Source organism: Neospora caninum, chromosome IX (genome assembly GCF_000208865.1).
Source record: "Neospora caninum Liverpool complete genome, chromosome IX".
Taxonomy (NCBI): Eukaryota; Apicomplexa; class Conoidasida; order Eucoccidiorida; family Sarcocystidae; genus Neospora; species Neospora caninum.
Window position 1 is genome coordinate 1940177 of NC_018390.1, and position 13468 is coordinate 1953644.

Consider the following 13468-nt stretch of genomic DNA (forward strand, 5'->3'; position numbering starts at 1 on the left):
TTGCAGTCCCTTCCGTCCTCCGTCGCTGACAGAATCCAGGCAGATCAGTTCCCACTCCATCTACCGTGAAGCGCCCTCTAGAACGATGTATCACTGAGCCCCACGTCAGGCAACGACAAGCAAATCTTTATTCGCATTCAGTTCTTGCCTCATAACCCTCTAACATTCTTCGTTGCGTTGACGCTTGACAATAACCAAGCCACACAGCTGCACCACGTGCAAACAACGCTGATCACAGCTTGTGTGCAATAGCCTTCGCCGACCCAGGTAGCGCTGCAGATATCGGATGCATCGATGGATTTGCAGATGGCTGCAACCGCCAAACCTACAGTCCACATACAGGCTAACGTGGCAGCCAGCAGTTGGACATTGCGGCTGCTCCTCATCTGGTCCAGGAAGTAAGTCATCGCGACGTAAAGAAAAACCAGGGTCGAGAAGACGATCAGGCACACCATATAAACCCTGTGCCAATGCCATAAGCCTGCGCCAACGATACCTGCACGGGAAAAACAGATTCGGACAAAGAAGGAAAGGCAACCCGTTCAATCGCTAGAAGCTGTAGCGCATAACGGCCTCGTAGCTCCACATTATCGACCAGGGAAGGAAACTGGGTCAGACTCTCAGACTCTGACGAACGCGTGTTCTAGACTGTGGGAGAAAATGTACTTCTATTCACAAAAGCGATGCTCGCGATCGGGATTCGGGGGCAATTTTTCCCGGCATCGCTGTCTCACCGACAGGCCCAATTTTTTTAGGGGAGCGACATTCGTTTTGAGAGCAAGCTTTCCGGGATTAAACGTAACAGCGAGATGTGAAGCACTGCTGCTCTCTTCTATGGTCAACTGGCCCTCGTGTGTGGGCGATAAAAGCCTCACCTAGTATCCAGCCGATAACGGCTAAGATGAAGACTGTCCTGTTTGTTCCAGAGGTGGTCGGCACCATTGTGAAGAACAGAAGAGTGAAATATGGGGCCACGCGGCCGGTCTGCGTGGTCAGAGACGGTTCCAGAAAACGCCTATTGGTTGCATAAGGTGTGCATAAAGTTTGCCATCACAGAAACATATACTTGTCAAGCGCTCGTGAAAGACCATATGTGCAACAGTACTCTCTCCATGTGTCGCAAAAAAAGCTGTGCATTAGGGTTTAATGCACATTCAACCACAGCCATTGGCTGACCGCAGTCAGCGGGCGAGGCAGACGAGCGAGCAGCGCTGCATGACCCGTCAAACCTCGCTCGAGGTGTCTTCCCTTAATTGTTTTCGCTGAAACCAGGTTTTGCTTTCGGTTTGCACTGCGGCGTCCATGTGTAGTCTCAGCGTCAACACAAGCCAGCAGAGCGTGCCGCAAAAATCAGAGAGGGCAAAACTGTGGTCTTTTTGTGCCGATCGCCTCTACAGGGCCTGGGGCTCTTGTCTGTGTACGTTTTATCAGTAGCCAATCATGCACGACCCTGGAACTTGTTAACTCAGAGCCATTTGTATCGAACCGCAAGCCCGCCCTACAGACAGCACCATCTCAGGACGAAAACATTTCGTCTAGCCATTCGATAGCTTTTCACATCAAAATGTGCTTTTGGCACGTGCCTCCAACCCGTTGCCAAACAGCAAGAGAGCGTTTCCCAGGAACATGCCTCGCCACGTCTTTGGGTTTCCGGATATGACCACACAGCCACTTGTTCGCACACGCGTATTGCTACGATGATGTTTTCAGTCGCAGCTTCTTCACTTGCTTTCTGTCTAGATGACCAGCTGCGCTAAGCGTATTGCGCAAGTCCTGACGGCCACGCTTTTGGTCTCGCTGCTTCTTCTTGTACCGTTCCCCAGTCTGCAGGTTTCCTCGCTTATCGAGGTGCGTGGACACCCCGAGGTGCTTCTCTTCTTCCAGTCTCTTTGCGATGTTCGCCTTGGTCTTCGCCTGCCTAGACAGCAGTTCTGGTAACGGCCTCCGCTGTTCTTTTAGTTGCTCTGAAACACCACAATTTTGTTCAGAAAAAGGGTATCCAGCTGTCATGTAGAACAGACAAGGCACTTCAGGTTCACATTAGAAACTGTATCCCATACCCATGTAGCGCTGTCTGAAATGGAGGTCAAAGGCTTTCACGTCAAACGTCTGAGTCCGCGACGGCTGATCAGACCCTTGCTCGTCCTTTTCAGAAGCCACCCGCTATAAAAACGAAAACCGTCGCACTTGCTGAGTTGGCTGCACTGCTTCCAAACGCCTGGTGATGTGAGAGACGAATCTGCGCAGGCTACCATAAACTACACGACAAACCGGCCCTCTCCGTGTCCGCCTGGTACACGCCCACATGCTTTCCGAGAAGACAGGGAGCGCATGCGTTCCTCCACTTACTCGCTCCCAAGGCACGAAGCGCAGTGCTGACGTACTGGCGGCGTTGGAAGGTTCCAAGATGCGGATACACTGCACATACAAGGCCGACACACTCGACTCACTGTCGTGAAATCTACGAGACGCAGCGGGGTGGGAATTCTCTTCCCTCTGCACCAAGAGGTTCAGGAACTCCTGCTCAACCCAACGCTCCCCGAAATCACCGACAGCACGCGGCGTCAGAGAAGGCCGTCTCGTCTATGACGCCACTTCCTACAAAGCACGAGACAAGCGCTTCAATTCTCTGTTCAGAGCACGAGAACGGACTGTTTCCTCCGCAAAGCTTTGTTCGGCCTGACAGTCTAAACAGCCGTGCTCACAAACGCTTGATCGTCGAGCGCACCTGCCACAATATATGACATAGCGAGGCGACACAATGGAACATCTTGCAAATGTGTGCACATCATGGTGCCACGGCGTTATGTATACTCCCGTTCCTTGCCGGGGACAGTGAACATAGGCTACATGCGTAGGCGCTCTTGGATACTAGGCAGCGGAGACCCCCTTTTCCTTACCGAGTTTGCGGATATCCCTGACGGTTTCATCGAACATTTCCTTCTCTTTCCTCCTTTCTTCTTCCTCCTTCCTCCTCGCTGCCTCCGCCGCAGATACAGCGTTGCTAGCACCTTGCCCCGCCCGTGACCGTCCGGATTTTTTGGCACCAGAACCAGAACTCGGAGAATGGCCGCCGCACGCATGGGCGTGGTTCTCCTTCCCTGAGACGCTGCCGGAAAACCCTCCAGATGTGGCATGCGCATGACTCTCGTGGTCATCGGCTGTCGCAGAAGAGCGTCCAGACGCAGGAAAGTCTTCGCCGAAAAGACCAAGCCGCCGGGAGACCGACACGGGTGGTACGCGAGAATCGGAGGGGGAAGATTCGCTTGAAACGGTGTCAAGAAATCCCCCTTTTTCTCCCCTCAGTCGCTTTTTCGACGGAAGGCCACAGTCCAACTGTGAGACGGAGAGCGAGGCGCCCAAAGCTTCCAACGGCACATCATCTCCAAGCAAAGTCGAGAAGGCTTTCTGCTGCTTCTTACTGGAGCGATCTTGTCTCACTTTTCCCGTCGATCGGCTCTCGTGCACCGCGGAACGCTCAGGGTGGGATGAAGCTCCTGCAGTTTCCGTGGCGCAGTCGCTGCTCCGGCTGCGTGTTTTTACCTCGCCGTCTCCAGTAGAAGAATCCTGCAGAGGAGAACAAGCTGGGACACTCTCCTCTTCGTCGTCTCCCCAAAACGCAGCGCATATCGCTCTCAGTTTCGCCTCAGCTTCCGCCTGTTTCTTCTGTGCAGAGGCATCTGCCTCGGGGACTGCAGCGTCCTCAGTGCCTTTTGCCTTCTTCAGCTGGACACGGTTTCCCTTTGCGGCAGGGTGACCACCGTTTTCCCGCTTCTTCTCCATCTTTCGGGAATTGGGCAACACCGTCATAGAAAAGTCTCAAGTGATAGCAGAGGAGGACCGCGCGCAAAGGTACAACGACGCTCTACGGACTCCCCGTCGAAGACTAAAACTCTTACGTAGCTGCGAAAAAACTGAGCACAAACAGTTGAAGACCGTTTTGTAGATCTTCAAGAAAGTTGCTTGCCTTACGAGTTGTTTTTATGCTTCAGTCAGCGTCCTGAGTCTTGACTTTCAACTGCCGTGCATGCATCGCGCATGCAGGCCCAATCGATCGCCGAGAGTCGCCTCAACGAAACTCCGCTTGGAATCTGCGTGGGCCATGGCCCGCACCTTTCATTGACTCTGTCCTTGTCTGAGGTGTTTGGCTTACCCGTACTGCTTCGTTATCGGACATGTTTCAAAGACAGGGAAACTCAGATCAGGTGTAGCTGACCGGTGTCGGCCAGCGTGCGGAACGTCTGACACATTATGACCTTGCCTGTCGTCGGGCCACACCGACTTTATCTTTTCTCATTTCCCTCCTCTCTTGCAACGTCTTCAGCTGTCTATTTCCCCTGTCAGGGCGCCCTTTGCGTCGTCTTTGTCGAGCGGACACGGGACCTGGAAACAACCGTCTGCCACATCGTTGTCAGCTCAGTAACAGCGCCTGCTGCTTCGGTGATCCTTCCTCCCTCATCCTGCCCTCCACTTACCATTGATATACTAGTAGGAAAGCTAGATTGTAGAGAGAAAACGCTTCGCCGGACAGCCTCGCAAGAGGACTTGGAAGAACGTGGGACTGAGCATGTGTACGTACACGAGGAAGTTACTCATTGGCGGACCGCCGTTCCCTACTTTTGGAACCAGCCATCCCGCTCCTCTGTTTCCTCCACAGATCTGCGCAACAAAGGATGATTGCTGCTGACTGGCGAATCAACGCGTTTGGGAACTGCCGACGTTTCCTCTTTTTGGCTGCGCAAGCCGGCTCCAACGATGAATTTCAGAGCTTCCTCGTGCACGCCAACTCCCGTCAGCCACGCCAGAAGGGGAACGGGCGCCTGGAGTCGCGTAATGCAACTTCGTTCGCGTGCGGAGCTGGGGGAACGGCAGGAATGTGTGCAAGGCGATTCGAGGAAGACAAGCCAAAAAATGTGCGGTAGGCCACAATGGATTACGCTTCAGCACAAAACGCGGATGTCACCGCCAGGATGGCCCGAACCGGCAACTTTCCCCAACTCTGAACGAGAGGCGTCTGCAGAGGCTAGCAAACAGTTGCGTTGGGGGTGCCCGGGAACTGTGATTTCTCTGAGCGACCGGCTTGGCCCTGTACTCGACCGGACCCGCGAGGAGTGTAGTGGAGCGTTTCTACACTCAGCAGTCTGCCTAACGACAGAATCCTCGTCGTGCGGCCACGCGGGAAGTTTGGCATGGAACGCACCGATGGCGGACAAGCTGTCCTCAACAGATCAAGGGTACGCAGTCGCGACCGCTTCGGCCAGAACGCGTCGTGCTAGCGCGCCCGTCCCCCGCGAACTTGCGGCGGGTCACTCCCGCAGTTCTGCCTGCTGGTTACCACCAGCTTCGGCTTCCCTTTCGGTTTCAAGGCTTTTTGGCGCATCGCCCCGTGTGCTCTTTCCTTCGCTCTCTACCCATTCGAGGTTCGCCATCGATCCCTCGTCAGTGCCTTTCCTGCTTTCCGCTCCATCCGTCGTCTTCCACAGGCAACGCCATACAGCGTCGTCCTCTTCGTCTCAAGCGCGCGTGTGTCGCGGACAGCCCTCAGACGCCTCGGGCTCTTTCACGTTTCGGGCGGAAAGGAGCACGCCTTCCGAGTCAAGGGGTTCAGCTTCCCCTCGCGGCGAGACGTTTTCGCAGCGCGCTCCTTTCGTCCAGGCCGACAGCAGGGGCGACTGGGGCAGCGAAACGGGGCGAGGAGCGAACGAAAATTTGCGCCTTTGGAAGGGTGCGCACTCGTGCACCGTCGAGCTGCGGCACGCCCTCTTGAGGCAGCGCCTCCAAGACCGGAACAAAACGCGGAGTGACCAAGGCAAGCATTCAGTTTCTTGGGATGACGCAGACCTGCAGCGGCTTGGCTGCCTGCAGGGAAGTGGGAAGACGGACGCAGGCGTCTCTTCTGCTATTTCGGGGGGTGTGGAGAGGCAAGAACTGACTTGCGAAGACTCGCGGCGCGGCGCGGACGCGGCAACAGCCGGTGCGAACTTTGCGGGCCGGAGTGCAGTGGGGAAGGCAGACTGGAAACCGGCGAATCTCAGTCATGGCGACGTCGGTGAGGATCAACATCGATTGCTGTCCCGACTAGCTCAGAGCATCCAGCACTTGCCCACGAGGGACATTGCTTTCTGCCTTGCTCATCTGCATAAGCTGTCGCCTCCCGACGCACAGGCGCACGTTTTTTCCGCGGACCCGATCCTTGCCGTGTACGCGGCAGCAGTTCAGGCGCTTCGCGCGCGACTCGCAGCTTTGTCGTCCTTGGAGTGGAAGGATATTCTAGTCCCTGTAGTTGATTTGCTGCTCGACCACCCATTGCCCCGTTCCTCCAGGCTCCAACAAGGTCCACCTTCCCCGCGTTCGTTTCCGTCGTCTGTGTCCTCGCGTTTCCCTCCTCTGTTTGTCATTTTCGATCCCCTCTTGAGAGACGTGTGTGTACGCGTGACGCGCTACGCTCCTTCGCTTCCTCCGCACCTTCTGCTGTTCTTTTTCAACGCCTACGCGCGAATTAGCATCTTCTCCCCGCCACTGGTGCTGGCCACAGCGAAGGCAGTGGAGAGGCGAATCGATACGCTTTCGCCGCAAGATGTCTCCATGGCTGTGACGACGTTTGCTCTTGCTCAGAGGCAGCGAAACGAGTCGCTTAGACCAGTGCAGTCTGCGGCGGAAAAGAGGGGGGGGCGTTTAAGACCAGGGAGGACGAGAGAGCCCGAGCCATGTCTCAGCGATGGGGACACAGCGAACACCAATGAGCTGTCGCAGTCTCTCCCAGAGAGTTCTGCTCCGTCACCATCCGTGGCCTCGCTGCCCGAGTCATCTTCGACTTGTGTCTCCGCCTCTGCGCCGGCTCCTGCGTCGGATCATCCACCTTCTTGCGCCTCATCTCCTGGCTTGTCTTCTGCCCCGTCTCCGCATCTCCTGTCACACTCCCCTCGCGACGGCGGAGGCACGGACTGGACCGGTGGAGCTCTCCCTGATGTCTCGTCTACGTTCTTCCGGCTTCTGTCGCGTTTGGCGACTACGCCGTGCCTGCGCCAGCAACTTCCTCTGTCGAGTGCAGTTCAAATTCTCTCCGCATGTGCGCGATTCCCAGCTCCTCTCGAGAGCCGACGCCTCAAGGGAGACAGTCGGCAAGCATGCGCAGACAGCCTAGCTGACGGGGACACTTCGACGCGCTCGCCCCACTCCAGCAGCCCCTCACTGACTGCTGAAGCTGTCAGAGGCCGACGCACGCACCCGCCCAAACTCGACCAATTGGAAGATGCGAATCGCGACGCTATGCACCCGGGTCCGCCTACCATGCTTTCGTCTTCGTCCGCGCCTTCTTCGGTGACGAACTGCAACTCGCAGAATTCGGCGCCTCCCCGTGAGGCGGACGTGCAGGCCTCCGTCTTCCAAACCCTGTTTGCGGATGTCCTCATGTTGTCCGCGTTCGAAAGCTGGACGCCCCAACTCGTCGCCAGCGCCATGAATGCTTTTACCAGCTGCAAGAGCCTGTCCTCCTTTCGGCGGCACGACAGCCTCGTCCTTCTTCTCCACCGTTTGCTGTTCACCATACGCGCGCGGCGGCAACAAGTGGGGAGGAGCGAATTTGTGGAAGGAGCCGGAAACCAAACGAGGCACCACGTGGAAAGGGAGGGGTTAACCGCAGAAGCAATCGAGCAACGGTGCGTGGGAGTGAGGTCCGTGGGGTACAAGCACGACGCGCGCAGACCTGCTGGTGACTGGCGGGTCTGGGATGACGCGTTCAGCGACGAAAAAATTGTCGTGAGTTTCTCCCTTGCTCTCCACGCACTGGGCAAAGAGAATGTTCGCCTGTCGTACCCTGTGTTGACAGAAGTGTTGCAAACGGTGGCGTGGGTCCTCAGACACTGCCGCGCTTCGATTCCCGCGGCTGACCGCCAAAGCACGGGCCACGCGACGGTGCGGCACGAGTCAAGGGCAGAAGCACCTTTTTTAAAGGGGGAAGCGCGAGATGGAGCGGGACTGCCTGGTGCGTGTGTGGGCGACGAAAAGAGTTTGTATAACCCGCAACAGCAGCCAGGTCTGCCGCTCTCGCGAGAATGGGCTTTGATGGCTTGGGGACTTGCCAAACTTCTCAGCTACGCGAAGGCCACAAAGAAGCCACCTGGGTGGTTGCGGGGAACTGCCACGGAGTCCGAAACAGCATCCAGTGATCGTGTGCCGCGCGCAGGGAGCACGGAGTGTCTAGACACGTGGGAAATGGAAGACGCTTGGGACGGCTACTGCGCAAACGTGTTTCGGCCTCTTTTCCTCTCGATGCCTCCTCTTCTTTCGGCACAACGGAAGCCAGACGTCATTGCTATTTCTCAACTAGCGGATGCCCTACGACGCATGCTGCTTCTCGACGTGGGAGAGAAGGCACGGACTGGTGTACCGGCGCCTGACACGCAGGCTTCACCCTTCCCCGAGTCCGAAGACAAGACGCAGTCGCATGTGCGCCTGCCGTCCACCTCGTGCCCCGTTCTAGACAGCCACGTGCCAGGGCGCGCTGCCGCTTTGTTAGAAGGGCCAACTGCCGTCCATCGAGAAACGTCTGAGACACGGCCGCGCGGGGTTCTTCTGTGTGACAAGGAAAACGTTTTTGTGACTGGCGGCAGGTCCACTGATCTCAGTCGCCGAGGAACGCGTCCCGTTGCAACTGAGCGCGGTGTAGCTACCCACGACGTTGTTGTTGATGCCGATGGTTTAGCCCGAAAGGTGGACAGCAGCTCTCAGCAGGGCGGGAGTTGCGGGCGCCCTGGCGGTTTGTCTGGGGAGACAGTTGGAAGTCGAGAACGCCGGGATACGGCAGCCGTAGTAGGCGACAGACCCGCCCTCAGCCTCCGGTGGGTTGGCCGTGAAGGTTCGGGAAGACTCGGCGCAATGGAAAACGCCCAACTGGACGGTTCCCCTTACCTATGTGAGCAACGCCTGATGAAGCCAGAGGAACTCCTTTTCCTGCTGCGCTTCGTCGCAGGTTATCTGGTTCGTCGTGCCGACGCCTGTAAGCCCCATCAGCTTCTCCAGACCTCCTGGCTGTACATACAGCTCAATCTGTTGCACGCGCTACAGCGCGACTTCACAGCGAGCGCGTCCGCCGTTGCGGGCCTTTCCTCTGCTCCTTCCGGACAGAGCAGTGAGTCGATCGACCCTTCGGCAGGACGTGGGAAGGGACCGTCTTCACAGGCCCACAAGCCGTCGACAGAGACACCAGGATGCGGTGTGGGAGTCGACGCGCCTCGCATGGATACGATCCCAAAGCTGGCAGCCGTCGAGTTTATGGGCTGCGTCTTGGACCGCCTTCGAGAGACCGAGAGTGTGCTAGACGAGGGAAACTCTTTCTTTCTCCAGCAAATGCTACGCGCGTACGTGCTCAAGTATCCAGAGATCATGAAGCGCCATCCGAAACGCATCAGAAAGTTCGTGAAACGTCGCCTCGGAGACACGCTAGAAAAGGGAACGGATTCTTCATCCGAGGACAGTTGCGTTCGCAGGGGCAACTCCTCAGCTGGCGCGGCGGCCAGAGCGCAAGTTCTACACCTCACCTAGACAGCGGAATCCTTTGATGGAAACGTGAATGTGGAGTGGATGCTGCACTCTCACAGTTGTGTTGTTGTTCTTTTCTCGGGATGTTTCAGGTTAAGACCTATTTGCGTGACATCATACAGGGAATTGACATTGCATGCTTCCTCTTCCGATCCGTGCCGGTCGAGCGGCAACTGAATTCGAGCGTCACTACACTTCTACGCTCATTCTCACATTCATCTATTCTGGCGCTGGGACCAGCAGAGACCCGATGCGCTCTTCTACTGGATGTTCCCTCGTCTGCTAGCTGCGGGGATCCACGCCCTCGGGGCTTCCCAAAAGGCGGGAGGCGAGCCTGTCGCATGCACCAATCCAGCAGCATTTCTCAGTTCCCAGTTAGCTACACACTGCAACCGATCGTCCCTTTGGGAGTTCGGCGAGTAGTCGTTCGCATGCAGTGTATTCACGCTACCTGTACCCAAAAACGCTTCACATTGCAGTCCGTTCGGTTCCGTACAAACACCCGCCGCCTTGACTCGTTCGAGCCGCCGTGTGCACGACGGAACGCACGCGCTTCTCTCCAGACTTGGAGGCCATGATCAGAAGGAAGCAGTAGAACACGACAGCTATAGATGCTGTACTAGAAACACGACAGAGAAACGAAATTTCCTTTCGTGCAGAAAGAGACAAGTTGCCACGCAGCTCCTCTATCCCGGGCCGGTGTCGACACACACCTGTCCGGTTTCCGAGCAGCAGCGCAGCGACTGCACAACTACGGCAGTGGCCAGAAGTCTTGTGTCCTTCAACTTGGCGGAGTGCTCGGCAGAAACGATGTCAGCTCGTAGATAAGCCTGTCGCATTTGACGGCGGCGGACATGGGGAAATTGGAAATGCTGATGGCAACGGGAGTGCTGTCGCAGGCGTCGTCTCCTTGTGACTGCTGCCCTTCTGGAACAAAATCCGCCAGCCCCGGCACACCGTCCTTCAGAGCCGGGCCAGGCGCCTTCGATTCTTCCTTGCCATTCACCAGCAGGGGCGTTCGAGGGCGCACGAGACACCGCGGAATAGCCGCCGCGTCAAGATAGGGACACGCAGAGATCATAAAAACGAGGTCCGTCTGCTCCCGAAGTTCTGTCATCAGCCGGCGCAAGACGACCTTGGGCGCATGGCGTGAAGCAGATAGACATATGGGCCTGGAACGAAATGCGGAACACAGGCAAACACGAAAGAGCACATATACCACACCGGATCCCGCATGCATTCATGTCGTAACAGCACCGCCCACAAGCACTGTGCAGCATTCCCCTTTTTCATGGATCATTCGCCTGCGCGGTTCGTCGACTGCTCCCTCGGACACCCGGAATTCAAAAACGCCACGTGGGAGGTTCCCAACAAGATCTAGAGGTGCGCACACCCTGCAAAAGGCCAGTGGGTTGCAGAACCCGACCAGCCCGAGGCAAGCAGCACGCGGGTTCGTATACGCTTTCATCAGTGCCGGGCGGCACCGCCAGAGGCATCCGGAAACTTGTTTGCTCTTACGCGTACCTGTAGTTGTTCGGAAGATGCCTCCAAAAGGGAGGTTGCAACACTTCAATGAGCGTTTCCTCTTCCTCCTCGGGGTGGGCGTCTGCCTCACTGTCCTCGTCCGAGGCACGGTCCTCCGGAGCGGTCCTCTCCCTCTCAGCAGGTGCCCAGCCGTGACGGCGGGTCTTGTCTGTTCGCGCCGTCGAACTCCCGCGCAGCTTTCCGGTTGGTGACGAAAGTGCCATCGTCGCGACTTTCTTGAAGACTTTGAAGTTTCTCGGGACGCGAAAAGAAGGGGAAATACGCAGCAGCTTGCCGTCCATGGTGTGCAGAAGGAAATCCAAGTTCATGTCCCGTGGCTGGGCAGGCTTTCCCGAGGGTTTACCTTTCCCACCTCCCCCGACAGCGGCTGTGGACTCTGCGCCGGGAGTGTCCTCCCCGCAGGCGTTCGTACCGCCGGCAAAGTGTGGTACGCCAGTTCGAAGTTGGGATACCGCAACCGAGTCAAGGAGGTTCAAGAGACACTGGTGAACGACATCAGAACGCATTGACGCTTCAAGAAGCAGCCGACGGTCCTCCGCGAGTGCCGAGGCCCTTGCGCCTGCGGCTTCAATCGCTGCCGCTATGCCTCTGTCCTGCACTGCTGCGGCTTCAGCGAGTTCGCTTGAACGCTGCAAAACTGGATCATGAAGCTGGCGAAGCTGCGCCTGCATTTTGTCGAGGAACGGAAAAGCAAAGTTGTCAGCTGTCGGAGAGGAGGAACGGCCCATCAGAAGGTACCGATGGTCGTCCAGGTTCAAGAGACTCGCAGTTGAGGAATGTCGCTTGTCGCGGAAAAGGTACAGTGGACAGTGCGTGAGAACGATGCAGCAGTTTGTCGAATGACCCTGCGATTTGTCTGTTGCTCCTGCTCGTCGGTGACCAAGGCTGCGTCGGACCGCCCGTGGCGACGCTGTACTCGCGGGTTCCGCAGCATGCGCCTCGGCACCTGTCTCCCGTTGGCGCCGAACCTTCTTCTTCATTCTCGGTTCTACAGCTGGCTGAGTAAGCAAATGTTGCGCCGCGTCAGAGGTCGAGCTAGCGGCAAGGAATGCCGCATTCTCCTCAGCACTGCCGCTCTCGGCTGCCGCCGCGGCATGGTGAACAGACCGCTTCTTTTTCTGCTGCATGTTCAAGCAGGCCTAGACAGTGACGACACGGAAAGACATCTATACGTACCAACCACCTTTCACGCACCAAAGCGAGTCAACAAGCACAATACGGAGTGCGAAGAAAATCATTTGCCCGCGGATAACTTTCAGAAAATGCCCAGAGTGTTATCGGTCGGGGAGCCGGGGCTTCGTGAAAAGTCGCATGGCGACTGGCGAAAAATGCATGTGTCAACCCCACTTTGGCGCGCATCGACGCTGAAGAAGAGGGCAGCCTCAACACCGAAGATTCACAGCAGCACATTTGCCACATCAGGGACTACTTAGTTCTGTCTTGATATTCGAGTAGCGGAAATGGCGAGTTTTGCGTTCACCTAGAGAAGGACGTCTGTGTTCGTTGCATCGTGTCCACATGAAGCGACCAGCCAGACTGCCGAGACGGCCGCTGGTCAGGTACTATCGCAGCTTGCTGGGCACGGTGTGTAACAGCTAGGACCACCCACATTTCGTCGTCCCGCAGCCACGGCTTTCCAATGAATCTGGCATGATCAAACTTGGTGAGCGGACCCCTTGAGGTGACGTCGTCTTGTGCTGTCGTATACATACTTTCTCGCAGCCTCTGGGTAAGAGCGGTTCACTTTCTGCGTTCCACAGCCAGGAACACAAGTCATCGCTATTCCATTATAACAATGAATCTGCAGAGCACCGTTAGTGATTCAAGTGAAGAGACTACTGCAACTTCTGGGGTTCGAAGGGATGCGTACAACATATTTCCTTTCTGGTTCCTTTGCATACCTGGACTAACAATGGGAACTTCGACTGGGAGGCGGGCTGATCTTGGATGGACAATGCGGGCATATGCAGCAGACGTTTTGCGGCGAAGCAATTGCATGTGGAGGCTCCTAGTGTAGACATGGAAATACCAGTTAGCAGACATCCTTTCTCGAATGGTGCTTTCTTTTCCCCCGTACGGTGGACTCCATATATAACGCCTAGGACGTTGCCAGCATTAGCTGCAGCACTCAGGCCTCAACAGCAGTGGTGTATCGTTTCATGTCATTCTCAAAGTGGAGTGGTTTGTCAGACTCCGCTGGGAGTTCACGATTCCTGCCACGTCATTCTCATTGCTGGCTGTGTCCTGTTAGTTGAACGGTAGCGACACCAGCGCGTGATGTGTGAGGCAGTAGTGTTGGATGGTAGCTCATTTCTTCACGAATCGATTCCCTCTTCAGTTGTATTGTTGTTACACACAATCACTGGTGCCAGCATCCTTTACG

The 13468-nt window shown here is 56.5% G+C and overlaps 3 protein-coding genes across 3 annotated transcripts; 1 reads left to right on the forward strand and 2 right to left on the reverse strand.

Moving 5' to 3' along the window:
* Positions 1 to 1692: 1692 nt before the first annotated feature.
* NCLIV_040780 (conserved hypothetical protein) lies at positions 1693 to 3783 on the reverse strand (the record flags this gene model as incomplete). The annotated part of the gene is made up of 3 exons (XM_003880987.1): positions 1693 to 1964; positions 2350 to 2418; positions 2901 to 3783. 3 exons carry the CDS (start codon positions 3781 to 3783, stop codon positions 1693 to 1695), a joined length of 1224 nt encoding a protein of 407 aa, XP_003881036.1.
* Positions 3784 to 4673: 890 nt separating this feature from the next.
* NCLIV_040790 (conserved hypothetical protein) lies at positions 4674 to 9543 on the forward strand (the record flags this gene model as incomplete). Its single annotated transcript, XM_003880988.1, has 2 exons — positions 4674 to 4918; positions 5484 to 9543. The coding sequence occupies 2 exons, from the start codon at positions 4674 to 4676 to the stop codon at positions 9541 to 9543; spliced, it is 4305 nt and encodes a 1434-aa protein (XP_003881037.1).
* Positions 9544 to 10321: 778 nt separating this feature from the next.
* On the reverse strand, positions 10322 to 12212 carry NCLIV_040800 (conserved hypothetical protein; the record flags this gene model as incomplete). The annotated part of the gene is made up of 2 exons (XM_003880989.1): positions 10322 to 10712; positions 11065 to 12212. 2 exons carry the CDS (start codon positions 12210 to 12212, stop codon positions 10322 to 10324), a joined length of 1539 nt encoding a protein of 512 aa, XP_003881038.1.
* Between the last annotated feature and the right edge of the window lie 1256 nt (positions 12213 to 13468).